Genomic DNA, 16,137 nt, shown 5'->3' on the forward strand with positions numbered 1-16,137 from the left:
ATACACACACACACACACACACACACACAATGGTGTATTACTTGGCAATCAAAAAGAATGAAATCTTGTCATTTGCAGCTCTGTGGATGGAACTAGAGGGTATTATGCTAAGCGAAATTAGAGAAAGACAAATATTATGACTTCACTCATATGAGGACTTTAAGACACAGAACAGATGAACATAAGGGAAGGGAAGCAAAAATAATATAAAAACACGGAGGGGGACAAAACAGAAGAGACTCTTACTAAATATGGAGAACAAACAGAGGGTTGCTGGAGGGGTTGTAGGAGCGGGGATGGGCTAAATGGGTAAGGGGCATTAAGGAATCTACTCCTGAAATCATTGTTGCACTATACACTAACTTGGATATAAATTAAAAAAATAAAATAAAATAAAATAAATCTCCCTTCCTCAAATTCTCCTTTGAACCTATAAACATCTTACTGGTTCCTTCATTAATAAATAAGTTGAATAAAATTTTTTTGACACACTTCACCACCAATATAATGATAGGGAACACACCCATTGTGCCACAAAGTTTCCTTGTGTTTCATTGTCATACCCCAACTCCTTCATCTCCCTGTTAGCCTATCCCTTGACAACCACTAATCTACTATCTGTCACTAAATTAGTTTATGTTTTCTAGAATTTTATACAAATGGAATCATACAGTATGTCTTTTTTTGGCCCGGCTTCTTTCACTCAGCACAATTATTTTAATATTCATCTGTATTATCTCATGTATGAATAGTTCATTCTCTTTTTTTACTGAGTAGTAGTCTATTGTATGGATATACCTATAGTTAATTCACCTGTAATGGACATTTGCATTGTTTCTAGTCATTGGCTATTACAGATAAAACTGCTATTAACATTTGTGTACAAGTCTTTGTATGGACATATGCTTTCATTTTTCTCAGGCAAATACCTAGTAGTGGAATGGATGGAAAATATGGTAGGTACATGCTTATTAAGAAAATGACAAACTATTTTCTAAAGTAACTGTACTATTATATTACTCCGGCTAGCAGGGTTGATTCCTCCATATTTTTGTCAACAATTGAATCAGTGTTTTAAATTTTAGTCATTTAACAAGTGTATACTCGTATCTCTCTAATGACTAGTGTTGCTGAACATCTTTTCATGTGCTTATTTGCCACCCATGTTATCTGTTTGTTCTCTATACTGAAGAGTGTCTTATGTTTTTGTCCCCCTCCCTGTTTTTATATTATTTTTGCTTCCCTTCCCTTATGTTCATATGTTCTGTGTCTTAAAGTCCTCGTATGAGTGAAGTCATAATATTTGTCTTTATCTAATTTCGCTTAGCATAATACCCTCTAGTTCCATCCAGAGCTGCAAATGACAAGATTTCATTCTTTTTGATTGCCAAGTAATACTCCATTGTGTGTGTGTGTGTGTGTGTGTGTGTGTGTGTGTGTACACCACATCTTCTTTATCCATCCATCCATCGATGGACATTTGGGCTCTTTCCATAGTTTGGCTATTGTTGATAGTGCCGCTATAAACATTGGGGTGCAGGTGTCCCTTCAAAACAGCATACCTGTACCCCTTGGATAAATACCTAGTAATGCAATTGCTGGGTCGTAGGGTAATTCTATTTTTAAATTTTTGAGGAATCTCCATACTGTTTTCCAGAGTGCCTGCACCATTTTGCTCATTTTTCAAACTGGGCCTTTTTTAAATTTTGAGAGTTTGTATATATTCCAGATACAAATACTTAAGATACATGCTTTTCAAATATTTTCTGCCAGTCTGTTTTGTCTTTTTCATTTTCTTAAATATTGTCTTTTGAAGAGCAGATTTTTAAAATTTTTGAAGTCTAAACTAATCAATTTCTTCTTTCATGGATTTTACTTCTGTTGTCATATCTAACAATTTAAGAAATTTTATGCAAACCAAGGTCATAATGGCTTTCTACCATTTTCTTCAAGAACTTTTGTACTTTATATTTTGCATTTATGCCTATTATCCATTTTGAATTAATTTTTGTATTGGTTAAGAGGTATAGATCAAAATTCTTCTCTTTAAATATCAATAGCTAATTGTTCCATCACACTTTAAAAAACTATCCTTTTCACCTTAAATGGCCTTTACACCTGTTTTGAAAATCAATTGTTCATATATGTGTTAAGTCTATTTCTGGATTCTATTCTGTTACATAGATATATTTGTATATATTTGCATTAGCACCTCATTGTTTTAATTATGTTAGCTTTATAAAGCCTTAAAATTGGGTAGTGTTAGCTCTCCAACTTTGTTCATTTTCAAAGTTGGTTAGGCTATTTCATATTTTAGGTTCTTTGGTTTTCATATGAATTGTAGAAATCAGTTTGTCAATTTCTACAAAAATTAGATTTTGAGTGGGATTGCATTTAAAGTCTTTTAAGTTAAATTCAATTAAATTTGGAGAGAATTTGAATCTTAATATTGTACCACTCATCTATTTACATAGCGTAACCTTCCATTTATTTACATATTCTTTAATTCCTCTCAGCAGTCTTAGGTTTTAAGTCTTTCCCATTTCTTTTCAGATTTAACCCAACACATTTCATATTTTTATGCTATTTTAAGTTGCAATATCTTAAAATTTTAATTTCTGAGTATTAATTGAAGGATATAAAACTTCAATTTATATTTTTATACTGATTTTACATCCTACTACCCTTGCTACAATCACTAATTTTAGTGGCTTCTTTGTACAGTCTATTGATTTTTCTACATAGATGACAATGTCATTTCCAAATACAGAGAGCTTTGTTTCTTCCTGTCTGTACAAATAACTTTTCCTTTCCTTGCTTGACTGTAAAAGAAAGAAACTCCAATACAATGTTGAAGAGAAGTGATTGGAGAGGAGATCCTTATCTTGTCCGTGATCATTTAGGGAAAGCATTTAGCATTTTACCATTAAGTATTTCCTAGATAATTTTCATCAGGCTCACAAAGTTCTATCTTCTACTAGTACCGTGTTGTTTTTCTTTTTGAAAAATCAGGAACGGATAATGGATTTTTCAAATGTTTTTTCTGTATCTACTGATACGATGATATAATTTTCCTTTTTTTGTTTTGTTAATATGATGAATTATATTGCTTGACTTTAGAATATTACTCTAGCCCTGAATTCCTGGGATAAATCCAACTTATTCAAAATTTATTAACTTTTTAATATATTATTGGGTTCCAATATATTACAATGTCTTTTGTTTGGTTATCAAGTAATTCTGATCCCATATTATGAGTTGGAAACTATTTCTCCTCTTCAGTATTCTGGAAGAGTTTGTTCAGGATTATTTCATTAAATGCTTATGAGAATTTATCAGTGAAAAAGCTGTCCAATCCTGAAGTTTTCTTTGTGGGAAGTGTTTTAGCTACAAAATCAATTTCTTCATACTTATAGGCTAGTCAGATTATCTATCACTTCTTTTTTTGTTGTTGTTGTTGCTTCTGGAGCAAGTTTTAGTAGTATGTGTCTTTCAAAGAACTTGTCCATTTTACCTTAATAAGCATAAAGTTGTTCACATTATTTCCTTATAGTACTTTTAATGTCTATTGACTTTATTGTGTTGTCTCCTAATTCCTGATATTGGTAGGTCGTATTCTTTTTTTTCCCCTGATCAGTCTTGTTTCAGACTTATCAATTTCATTATCATCTCAAAGAACCAGCTTATGGTTTCATTGATCTTCCATACTGTTGTTACTATTTTACTGATTTCTGCTTTGATCTTTATCATTTTTTTAAGATTATATTTTTTTAAGTAATCTCTACATCCAACATGGGGCTTCAACTCACAACCCTGAGATCAAAAGTTGCATACTCCACCAAGCCAGCCACGTGTCCCTATCATTTTCTTTCTTCTGCTGGAACTTAATTCCCTCCTCTTAGTTTCCTAAAGTGGAAGGTGAAATCAATAATCTGACACTTTTCTTCTTTTCTAATACAGGTATCCCCAACATTTTAAAAGTTTGCATTATACCCCTTGACTGCTATGAAATACCTACATTAGTACTTGTTTTTTGCTAACTAAAAGAAACTTGAAGGTTGCTGCTTTTACCAAAAAGAAAAAGAAAAAAAAAAGGGGGGGGGGGAAGCATTTGTTTTGCAGCAAGCTGTTATAGAGGCAGTGCACATCCCAAAAAGCCAGAGTGGCACCAAGAAGCTCCTTCCCTGGAAACTGCACTCAGTATTTCAGCATCAAGCTGCCATCACTTTGAACTGTCTGTGAGCATCTGTGCTGTACCTCAATTTATTCTGTGCAACCTTTAGCAAGATATGTCCTAAGTATCAGAAAAACCTGGGAGGTTATTTTTGGGGTCTTAAATGCACAACATTTTTTCCCACATAAACTAACAGTAATTGTTTGCTTTATACCATTTTGGCTTAGGAAAGGTTTTATATGACTGCTTTACTTTTAGATAGTAGGGGAAACCTATGTTGGTATTAAGTGGTATAAATTTTCCCATTAAGTACTGCTTTAATTTAGATTCATCCCAGAAATTGGGATATGGTGTTTTAATTTCCATTTATTTAAAAACACCTTCTAAGTTAATTTTTTTTCTTGGTCCTTTGGGTTATTTAGACATGCATTATTTTCCCCACATTTGGGGATTTTTCAGAGGTCTTCTTGGTATTAATTTCTAGTTTAATTCCATTGAAGTTAGAGAACATACTTTGTATGACTTAAGTCCTTTTACGTTTATTGAAACCTATTTTATGGCCCCCGAATGGCCTCTCTAGGTAAATGTTCATTTGCATTTGAAAATAATGTGCATTCTGGTCTTCTTTGGTAGAGTGTTCTAAAAATTTCAATCACGTTGGTTGATATTGTTCAAATCTTCTGTAGTTATAATTTTTACCTACTTATTCTACCAATTATCAAGAAAGGGGTTTAGACATCTTCCACTTTACCTGTAGTTTTGTCAATTTCACCTTTCAAATCTGTCAATTTTTTCTTTGTATCTTGAATCTCTGCTGTTAGGTCAATAAACATGTTTTCCTGATGAACGGATTCTTTATTATGAAATAACCATCACTGGGAATATTCTTTTTTCTGAAACTTACTTTTTCTGATATTAATATAGGTATTCCAGCTTTCTTTTTACTAGGGATAGCATAGTATATCTTTTTTCATCCTTTCACTTTTAATCTATTTGTGTGTTTTTATATAATTTTTATTTATTTCTTTGAGAGAGAGAGAGCATGCACACAAGTTGGGGACAGGAAAAGAGAGAATCTTAAGCAGGCTCCACACTCAGCATGGAGCCAGACGTAGGGCTCAATCCCACGATGCTGGGATCATGACCTTATCTGAAACCAGAGTTGAATGTTCAACCAACTGAGCCACCCAGGAACCCGTTTTTGTATTTAAGGTACATTTCTGGAAGACTGCATGTATTGGTTCCTACTTTTTCATCCAACCTGTCAAGCTGTTCCTTGTAACTGAGGGTTTCTAGCCATTTGTACCTAATACAGTACAGGTTTACATCTGTTATTTGGTGACTACTTGTTCCATTGTCCTTTACTTGCCTTTTTCTTTTTAATGCCTTACTTTGGAGTAAGTATTGCTTTATGATTTTTTACTGCCTATCTTGGCTTATTAGCTATAACTCCTTGTCTTGTTATTTTATTGATTGCATTAGGGTTCATAGCATATATCTTCAACAGAGTCTAACTTCAAGTGATATACTACCAACCTTAATTGATATACTACTTCATGTACAGGTTTCTTCCACTATCAGAAACTAGAGTGTTCTTATGAAACCTTTTGTAAGCTAAAATGGCATAAAGAGAAGAAGCAATTACCATTTTGTAGAAGTGAAAACTGTCTTTGAATTTCTTTTGGTTAGCAAAAACAGGTACTAATGTACGTCTTTCGTAAAAGCAAAGAGGCATAAAGCAAACTTTCAGATAGCCTGAAACCTATTTATAGTGTAAGAGTTTATAACAGACTTCCATTCCTTTCCTCCCAGCCTTTATGTTATTGTTGTAATACGTTTTACTAATACATGTTACAAACCCTCAAACACATTTTATTTTTGTATAAACAAATGTTATTATATTACATATATCATTATAATGCGAAAAATAATCTTTTATAGTTACTTCTATGATTACTATTTCTGATATTCTTCAATACTTGGTGTAGATCTTCTTTCCCCTGGTTGAAGGACTTCCTTAACATTTCTTGTACTGTGTGTGGGTCTGCTGGTGATTTCTGAAAAAGCATTTTGTCTTTGTTTTTGAAACATATTTCCACTGGGTATAAAATTCTAGGTTTGACAGCTGTTTTCTTTCAGTGTTTTAAGGATGTTGTCTTCATATTGTTTCTGATGAGAAAGTTACTGTCATTCTTATCTTCATTCCTGTGTGTAACATCTTTTTTCCTCTGGTTGCCTTTAAGATTTTCTCTTTATCACTCGCTTTAATAAAAAAAAAATGTTTATTTATTTTTGACAGAGAGAGAGAGTGAGGGAACAAGAACATGAACAGGGGAGGGGCAGAGAGAGAGGGAGACACAGAATCCAAAGCAGGCTCCAGGCTCTGAGCTGTCAGCACACAGCCCAATGTGGGGCATGAACCCACAAGCCGTAAGATCATGACCTGAGCCAAAGTCGGAAACTTAACTGACTGAGCCACCCAGGCATCCCTCTAATGCTTTGATCTCAATGTACCTTGGTGTCATATTTTACTATCCTTCGAGTTTGATGAGAATTTTGAATTTGTAAGATTATTATAGTATTCAATGAATTTGGAAAATTTTTAGACATGGTTTCTTCAAATATTTTCTTCTAACTCTACTACTTCCTTTATATACTCTAATTATGCCTACATCAGCTCTACAGTTCACTGAGGTGTTTTTCTTTCTTTATTCCTTTTGTTTCATTTTGGATGGTTTCCACTGCTATGTCTTCAAGTTCATTAATCTGCAATGTTAATCTGCTATGAATCCTATCTAGTGTATTTTTCATATTGAGTTTGTAGTTTTCATATCTAGAAGTTCACTCTGGGATTTGTATCATATGGGTCTCTATTAAACTTTTTTAAAACATGGAATACAGTTAACTATCCTAACTATCCCATAACTATCCTGATGTCCTTGTCTATTAATTCTAACATATATGTCAGTCTTCATCAATTGATTCTTCTCATTATTGGTCCTGTTTTCCTCCATGTTTGCATGCCAGGTACTTGTATGAATTTTATCTTGTTGGGTGCCAGGTATTTGTGCATTCCTAAAAATATTTTTGAGTTTTCTTCTGTTTAGAGATTTTCAGGTTCCATATGCAAATCATATGCAACCAATGATTTAGTGAAATTAGTATCAGATTGGTAATACTTCTGACCAAAACTAAAAGATCAGTAACATTTTATAAAACCAAGTCACCTATAATCTGCAGTATATTCTATAGCACAGTTATGATTGCAGATCCTACCTGAACATCTTTAGTAGAAACTGTAAGATATTATCACTTTGTATTATTACTAAAGGAAGATGAAAAAAAGAAATCAAAGATGCTATGATAGCACAGGTGGGATTTTCTCATCCCTTTAAAATCAAATCAAAACACGACCATTTCTGCCATACTTCCTACTTTGTAGAACTTACCATAAAGATTTTTAAGATAAAGATATGTTCAAAAACCAGAGCAGTTACTTGTAAATAATTTGATCCTTTTGGGTTGTGCTTTTGTTTGGAAGGTCCAGAATGTGTTCAATCTAGTGCTAATTATCCCCCCACTACTGAGATGAAACCTTACTGAGTACTCAATGTTCTGTTACTCATGAGGTTTTCCACCTGGCTGTTGGGAGTCAGGCAATATTCTTGGCTCTGTGTGAACTTCTGATGCTGTTCCTTTTCATAGTTTTGGATTATTGTTTTCGCAGACATTGAGTAGTTTCTTCACATGTATATGCCAATCAGTACTCTACCAAATACTTGAAGGAGACTCTGATTTCTGGGGCTCTCTCTGCATGTAGCTCTTTTCTTTGGTGTTCTGTCTTATGAACTCCAGCTATTTTGTTCTCCCCCGACTCTCACCTCTACCTTTTCAACTCAGCCTGGCTAGGATACCCCTCCCTGTGCCACAGTCTGGAAACCCTCTCAATGCTAGGAGTTAAAGTAATTATTAGGTTCACCCTATTAATTCCTTTCTCTTAGGGCTCACTTTTCTTTCACTGACTTAAGTCCAGTTTCCTGAAAACTGTTGTTTTACGTTTTTCCTGGTGATTGTTTTCTTCAAGTGGTAGGGTAAATCCATTTCAATTATTCCATTTCAATCACAAGTGGAAGTAAAGTCTTGATGGTTTTCATTAGTTTTTAAAATATTTTTTTAATCTATTTGGTACCAGTGCCCAAGGCCAAAATTTTATTACTTCACTTGGATTACTGTAGTTGCTTCCTCTAATTGCCTTCTTTGTCTAGAGTTTTGTCCCCCTTAAATTCTTCCTCCACATAGTGACCTGAGTAATGTAAGTGAAATACACTTATTTTAATCCACTTTAAAAATCTGTTAATAGTCCCATTTCCTAAGATTAAATTTCCTTAACACAACATATAAGCTCTTCATGACTTAAGTCTGCAGAACTTGTTAGTCACCTCCACATGCCAAACTGTAGATGCCAGCAATGATGAATTGTACCTACTTTTCATCCATATCATGTTATTTCTTTGTGCATTTGCTTACATTATTACCTCTGCCTTTCTCTTCTTCCTCTCCAGCTAATTTTTCATTCTTTTTTTTTTTATTTTTTTTTATTTTTTTATTTTTTAATATATGAAATTTACTGTCAAATTGGTTTCCATACAACACCCAGTGCTCATCCCAAAAGGTGCCCTCCTCAATACCCATCACCCACCCTGCCCTCCCTCCCACCCCCCATCAACCCTCAGTTTGTTCTCAGTTTTTAACAGTCTCTAATGCTTTGGCTCTCTCCCACTCTAACCTCTTTTTTTTTTTTTTTTTTTTTTTCCTTCCCCTCCCCCATGGGTTTCTGTTATGTTTCTCAGGATCCACATAAGAGTGAAACCATATGGTATCTGTCTTTCTCTGTATGGCTTATTTCACTTAGCATCACACTCTCCAGTTCCATCCATGTTGCTACAAAAGGCCATATTTCATTTTTTCTCATTGCCACGTAGTATTCCATTGTGTATATAAACCACAATTTCTTTATCCATTCATCAGTTGATGGACATTTAGGCTCTTTCCATAATTTGGCTATTGTTGAGAGTGCCGCTATAAACATTGGGGTACAGGTGCCCCTATGCATCAGTACTCCTGTATCCCTTGGATAAATTCCTAGCAATGCTATTGCTGGGTCATAGGGTAGGTCTATTTTTAATTTTCTGAGGAACCTCCACACTGCTTTCCAGAGCGGCTGCACCAATTTGCATTCCCACCAACAGTGCAAGAGGGTTCCTGTTTCTCCACATCCTCTCCAGCATCTATAGTCTCCTGATTTCTTCATTTTGGCCACTCTGACTGGCGTGAGGTGGTATCTGAGTGTGGTTTTGATTTGTATTTCCCTGATAAGGAGCGACGTTGAACATCTTTTCATGTGCCTGTTGGCCATCCGGATGTCTTCTTTAGAGAAGTGTCTATTCATGTTTTCTGCCCATTTCTTCACTGGGTTATTTGTTTTTCGGGTGTGGAGTTTGATGAGCTCTTTATAGATTTTGGATACTAGCCCTTTGTCCGATGTGTCATTTGCAAATATCTTTTCCCATTCCGTTGGTTGCCTTTTAGTTTTGTTGGTTGTTTCCTTTGCTGTGCAGAAGCTTTTTATCTTCATAAGGTCCCAGTAATTCACTTTTGCTTTTAATTCCCTTGCCTTTGGGGATGTGCCGAGTAAGAGATTGCTACGGCTGAGGTCAGAGAGGTCTTTTCCTGCTTTCTCCTCTAAGGTTTTGATGGTTTCCTGTCTCACATTCAGGTCCTTTATCCATTTTGAGTTTATTTTTGTGAATGGTGTGAGAAAGTGGTCTAGTTTCAACCTTCTGCATGTTGCTGTCCAGTTCTCCCAGCACCATGTGTTAAAGAGACTGTCTTTTTTCCATTGGATGTTCTTTCCTGCTTTGTCAAAGATGAGTTGGCCATACGTTTGTGGGTCTAGTTCTGGGGTTTCTATTCTATTCCATTGGTCTATGTGTCTGTTTTTATGCCAATACCATGCTGTCTTGATGATGACAGCTTTGTAGTAGAGGCTAAAGTCTGGGATTGTGATGCCTCCTGCTTTGGTCTTCTTCTTCAAAATTACTTTGGCTATTCGGGGCCTTTGTGGTTCCATATGAATTTTAGGATTGCTTGTTCTAGTTTCGAGAAGAATGCTGGTGCAATTTTGATTGGGATTGCATTGAATGTGTAGATAGCTTTGGGTAGTATTGACATTTTGACAATATTTATTCTTCCAATCCATGAGCAGGGAATGTCTTTCCATTTCTTTATATCTTCTTCAATTACCTGCATAAGCTTTCTATAGTTTTCAGCATACAGATCTTTTACATCTTTGGTTAGATTTATCCCTAGGTATTTTATGCTTCTTGGTGCAATTGTGAATGGGATCAGTTTCTTCATTTGTCTTTCTGTTGCTTCATTGTTAGTGTATAAGAATGCAACTGATTTCTGCACGTTGATTTTGTATCCTGCAACTTTGCTGAATTCATGTATCAGTTCTAGCAGACTTTTGGTGGAGTCTATCGGATTTTCCATGTATAATATCATGTCATCTGCAAAAAGCGAAAGCTTGACTTCATCTTTGCCAATTTTGATGCCTTTGATTTCCTTTTGTTGTCTGATTGCTGATGCTAGAACTTCCAGCACTATATTAAACAGCAGCGGTGACAGTGGGCATCCCTGTCGTGTTCCTGATCTCAGGGAAAAAGCTCTCAGTTTTTCCCCGTTGAGGATGATGTTAGCTGTGGGCTTTTCATAAATGGCCTTTATGATCTTTAAGTATGTTCCTTCTATCCTGACTTTCTCAAGGGTTTTTATTAAGAAAGGGTGCTGGATTTTGTCAAAGGCCTTTTCTGCATCGATTGACAGGATCATATGGTTCTTCTCTTTTTTTTGTTAATGTGATGTATCACGTTGATCGATTTGCGAATGTTGAACCAGCCCTGCATCCCAGGAATGAATCCCACTTGATCATGGTGAATAATTCTTTTTATATGCTGTTGAATTCGATTTGCTAGTATCTTATTAAGAATTTTTGCATCCATATTCATCAGGGATATTGGCCTGTAGTTCTCTTTTTTTACTGGGTCTCTGTCTGGTTTAGGAATCAAAGTAATACTGGCTTCATAGAATGAGTCTGGAAGTTTTCCTTCCCTTTCTATTTCTTGGAATAGCTTGAGAAGGATAGGTATTATCTCTGCTTTAAATGTCTGGTAGAACTCCCCTGGGAAGCCGTCTGGTCCTGGACTCTTATTTGTTGGGAGATTTTTGATAACCGATTCAATTTCTTCGCTGGTTATGGGTCTGTTCAAGCTTTCTATTTCCTCCTGATTGAGTTTTGGAAGAGTGTGGGTGTTTAGAAATTTGTCCATTTCTTCCAGGTTGTCCAATTTGCTGGCATATAATTTTTCATAGTATTCCCTGATAATTGTTTGTATCTCTGAGGGATTGGTTGTAATCATTCCATTTTCATTCATGATTTTATCTATTTGGGTCATCTCCCTTTTCTTTTTGAGAAGCCTGGCTAGAGGTTTGTCAATTTTGTTTATTTTTTCAAAAAACCAACTCTTGGTTTCGTTGATCTGCTCTACAGTTTTTTTAGATTCTATATTGTTTATTTCTGCTCTGATCTTTATGATTTCTCTTCTTCTGCTGGGTTTAGGCTGCCTTTGCTGTTCTGCTTCTATCTCCTTTAGGTGTGCTGTTAGATTTTGTATTTGGGATTTTTCTTGTTTCTTGAGATAGGCCTGGATTGCAATGTATTTTCCTCTCAGGACTGCCTTCGCTGCATCCCAAAGCGTTTGGATTGTTGTATTTTCATTTTCGTTTGTTTCCATATATGTTTTAATTTCTTCTCTAATTGCCTGGTTGACCCACTCATTCGTTAGTAGGGTGTTCTTTAACCTCCATGCTTTTGGAGGTTTTCCAGACTTTTTCCTGTGGTTGATTTCAAGCTTCATAGCATTGTGGTCTGAAAGTATGCATGGTATAATTTCAATTCTTGTAAACTTATGAAGGGCTGTTTTGTGACCCAGTATATGATCTATCTTGGAGAATGTTCCATGTGCACTCGAGAAGAAAGTATATTCTGTTGCTTTGGGATGCAGAGTTCTAAATATATCTGTCAAGTCCATCTGATCCAATGTATCATTCAGGGCCCTTGTTTCTTTATTGACTGTGTGTCTAGATGATCTATCCATTTCTGTAAGTGGGGTGTTAAAGTCCCCTGCAATGACCACATTCTTATCAATAAGGTTGCTTATGTTTATGAGTAATTGTTTTATATATCTGGGGGCTCGGGTATTTGGCGCATAGACATTTATAATAGTTAGCTCTTCCTGGTGGATAGACCCTGTGATTATTATATAATGCCCTTCTTCATCTCTTGTTACAGCCTTTAATTTAAAGTCTAGTTTGTCTGATATAAGTATGGCTACTCCAGCTTTCTTTTGGCTTCCAGGAGCATGATAAATAGTTCTCCATCCCCTCACTCTCAATCTAAAGGTGTCCTCAGATCTAAAATGAGTCTCTTGTAGACAGCAAATAGATGGGTCTTGTTTTTTTATCCATTCTGATACCCTATGTCTTTTGGTTGGCGCATTTAATCCATTTACATTCAGTGTTATTATAGAAAGATATGGGTTTAGAGTCATTGTGATGTCTGTATGTTTTATGCTTGTAGTGATGTCTCTGGTACTTTGTCTCACAGGATCCCCCTTAGGATCTCTTGTAGGGCTGGTTTCGTGGTGACAAATTCCTTCAGTTTTTGTTTGTTTGGGAAGACCTTTATCTCTCCTTCTATTCTAAATGACAGACTTGCTGGATAAAGGATTCTCGGCTGCATATTTTTTCTGTTTAGCACACTGTAGATATCGTGCCAAGCCTTTCTGGCCTGCCAAGTTTCAAAGGAGAGATCAGTCACGAGTCTTATAGGTCTCCCTTTATATGTGAGGGCACGTTTATCCCTTGCTGCTTTCAGAATTTTCTCTTTATCCTTGTATTTTGCCAGTTTCACTATGATATGTCGTGCAGAAGATCGATTCAAGTTACGTCTGAAGGGAGTTCTCTGTGCCTCTTGGATTTCAATGCCTTTTTCCTTCCCCAGTTCAGGGAAGTTCTCAGCTATAATTTGTTCAAGTACCCCTTCAGCACCCTTCCCTCTCTCTTCCTCCTCTGGGATACCAATTATGCGTATATTATTTTTTTTTAGTGTATCACTTAGTTCTCTAATTTTCCCCTCATACTCCTGGATTTTTTTATCTCTCTTTCAGCTTCCTCTTTCTCCATAACTTTATCTTCTAGTTCACCTATTCTCTCCTCTGCCTCTTCAAGCCGAGCCATCGTGGATTCCATTTTGTTTTGCAATTCGTTTAAAGCGTTTTTCAACTCCTCGTGACTGTTCCTTCGTCCCTCGATCTTTGTGGCAAGAGATTCTCTGCTGTCCTGTATACTGTTTTCAAGCCCAGCGATTAATTTTATGACTATTATTCTAAATTCACTTTCTGTTATATTATTTAAATCCTTTTTGATCAGTTCATTAGCTGTTGTTATTTCCTGGAGATTCTTCTGAGGGGAATTCTTCCGTTTGGTCATTTTGGAGAGTCCCTGGCGTGGTGAGGACCTGCAGTGCACTTCCCCTGTGCTGTGGTGTATAACTGGAGTTAGTGGGCGGGGCCGCAGTCCGACCCGATGTCTGCCCCCAGCCCACTGCTGGGGCCACAGTCAGACTGGTGTGTGCCTTCTCTTCCCCTCTCCTAGGGGCGGGATTCACTGTGGGGTGTCGTGTCCCGTCTGGGCTACTTGCACACTGCCAGGCTTGTGTTGCTGGGGATCTGGCGTATTAGCTGGGGTGGGTAGGCAAGGTGCACGGGGGCTGGAGGGGCAGGCTTAGCTCGCTTCTCCTTAGGTGATCCACTTCAGGAGGAGCCCTGTGGCAGCGGGAGGGAGGGAGTCAGATGCGCTGCCGGAGGTTTGGCTCCGCAGAAGCACAGAGTTGGGTGTTTGCGCGGAGCGAGCAAGTTCTCTGGCAGGAACTGGTTCCCTTTGGGATTTTGGCTGGGGGATGGGCGGGGGAGATGGCGCTGGCGCCTTTGTTCCCCGCCAAGCTGAGTTCTGCCGTCCGGGGGCTCAGCAGCTCTCCCTCCCTTTGTCCTCCAGCCTTCCCGCTTTCCGAGCAGAGCTGTTAACTTATGACCTCCCAGACGCTAAGTCGCGCTTGCTGTCGGAACACAGTCTGTCCGGCCCCTCCGCTTTTGCCAGCCAGACTCGGGGGCTCTGCTTGGCCGGCGAGCCGCCCCTCCGCCCCGGCTCCCTCCCGCCAGTCCGTGGAGCGCGCACCGCCTCGCCGCCCTTCCTACCCTCTTCCGTGGGCCTCTAGTCTGCGCTTGACTCCGGAGACTCCCTTCTGCTAATCCTCTGGCGGTTTTCTGGGTTCTTTAGGCAGGTGTAGGTGGAATCTAAGTGATCGGCAGGACGCGCTGTGAGCCCCGCGTCCTCCTACGCCCAAACGTAATGTTTTTGAATTTCTAATTTTTCATTCTTAAAGTTTCTCCTCAGGTGTCACCATATTGAGGAAGTATCACCCCTTGGTTTTGGTTAGGAGCCTAACACTTGTGCACACCTTTATAACTGTAACTTAATATGCTATAATATAATCATGTCTGTGGGTTGGTCTCCTGCTATACTGTAAGCTATCTGAAAGCAAATTTTTTATCTTAATCAACTTTGGGAACCCAATGACACACATAGTTGACACTTTAGACATTTAATAAATCCATACTGAACTGGAAGAATCAATTATTATAAGTGTGTATAGTTCTTTTTCCATTTTAATCTGGAAAAACTGTCTATCAGTTCTTTTATGCCATTCTAAGAAAAGCACCTGGCATAATGGTAAGCTTGCAGTTTGCTAAATAAATATATGATTAAGCATTTTTTTATTGTGGTCTCAATATTTTTGTTCAGATAGCACCATAAATATTTCTTCTCTAAGCCTGAGATTGTCTACAAACTTCTTAAGCTCTGAGATACCAATTCAATAATTAATTTCCAGTCTTTTATGGTATTTTATATTCTTTTTTCTGAAAGACAATGGTAGTAACAGAGTTCTTGAAGTATCATGCACAAGTCATAAGTAATTGATGATTTCAGCAAAATTGGAATAAAACTGGTAATGCTTCTGTACCAAAAGTTAAAAATTATAAATACTTTAATAAACACTTTGTAAAACCAAATCACCTGTTGATTTGTAGTATGTTCTGTAGCATAGTCATGACTGTAGATCCTATTTGAAGGTTGTCAGTTTGCAGTAAGTGTAAGAAATGATCACTTTGCAGTACTAAAAGAAGAGAAAAAAATTAAAACAAAGATTCTATGATACAATCGAGATTCATTTACTTTCAAAACCAAATCCAAGCATGACCATTTCTACTAAAATACCTGCCTTTGTATACTTTACAATAAAGAAGATTTTAAGATGGGCAGTTTCAGTAACCATAAAAAAGTGATTCCATTTTATGAAAGTTATAAACAGAAAGCATCCACAAATACTACCCTAAGACTCTACTGTTATCTCCCATTAAATGAGAAATAAAACAAAACATATCCTAAATTGGAATCTTTCTAGCAATAAATTTCAGTGAATAAAATCAAATTTCCTGTGAAGAAAAGAGAATATGAAGGAATGGAAATGGTACATATGACTGTAAACAGTGGCTTACATCCTTAAAACAATTGTTATATAATATACATGTTTGCTAACATTTTGTCTTAAATAATAATGAAATTATCATTTACAAAACAACGTTTGTTTTTATTGGTTTATGATTTTTAGGTTCTGAGAAGCCAGTTTTGAAGACCTGACACTGGATGCTTCTGTAAGTTGCTTAACCTCTCAGAACTCCCATTTCTTCAACTGTAAAACAAGAATAGCTCTCTCATAGATTACT

The 16,137-nt window shown here is 36.8% G+C and overlaps 1 protein-coding gene across 11 annotated transcripts in view; it reads right to left on the reverse strand.

Moving 5' to 3' along the window:
* Positions 1-16,137, reverse strand: part of IQCB1 (IQ motif containing B1) — a 69,755-nt gene that overhangs the window by 36,907 nt on the left and 16,711 nt on the right. For all 11 annotated transcript variants that reach the window (XM_019448528.2, XM_019448522.2, XM_019448524.2 and 8 more), the window contains one exon: positions 15,428-15,527. In XM_019448528.2, the coding sequence (XP_019304073.1) occupies positions 15,428-15,527 (100 nt within the window). The remainder of the gene's footprint in view (positions 1-15,427; positions 15,528-16,137) is intronic.

Source organism: Panthera pardus, unplaced genomic scaffold, assembly GCF_024362965.1.
Source record: "Panthera pardus isolate Hobbes unplaced genomic scaffold, ASM2436296v1 HiC_scaffold_16, whole genome shotgun sequence".
Taxonomy (NCBI): Eukaryota; Metazoa; Chordata; class Mammalia; order Carnivora; family Felidae; genus Panthera; species Panthera pardus.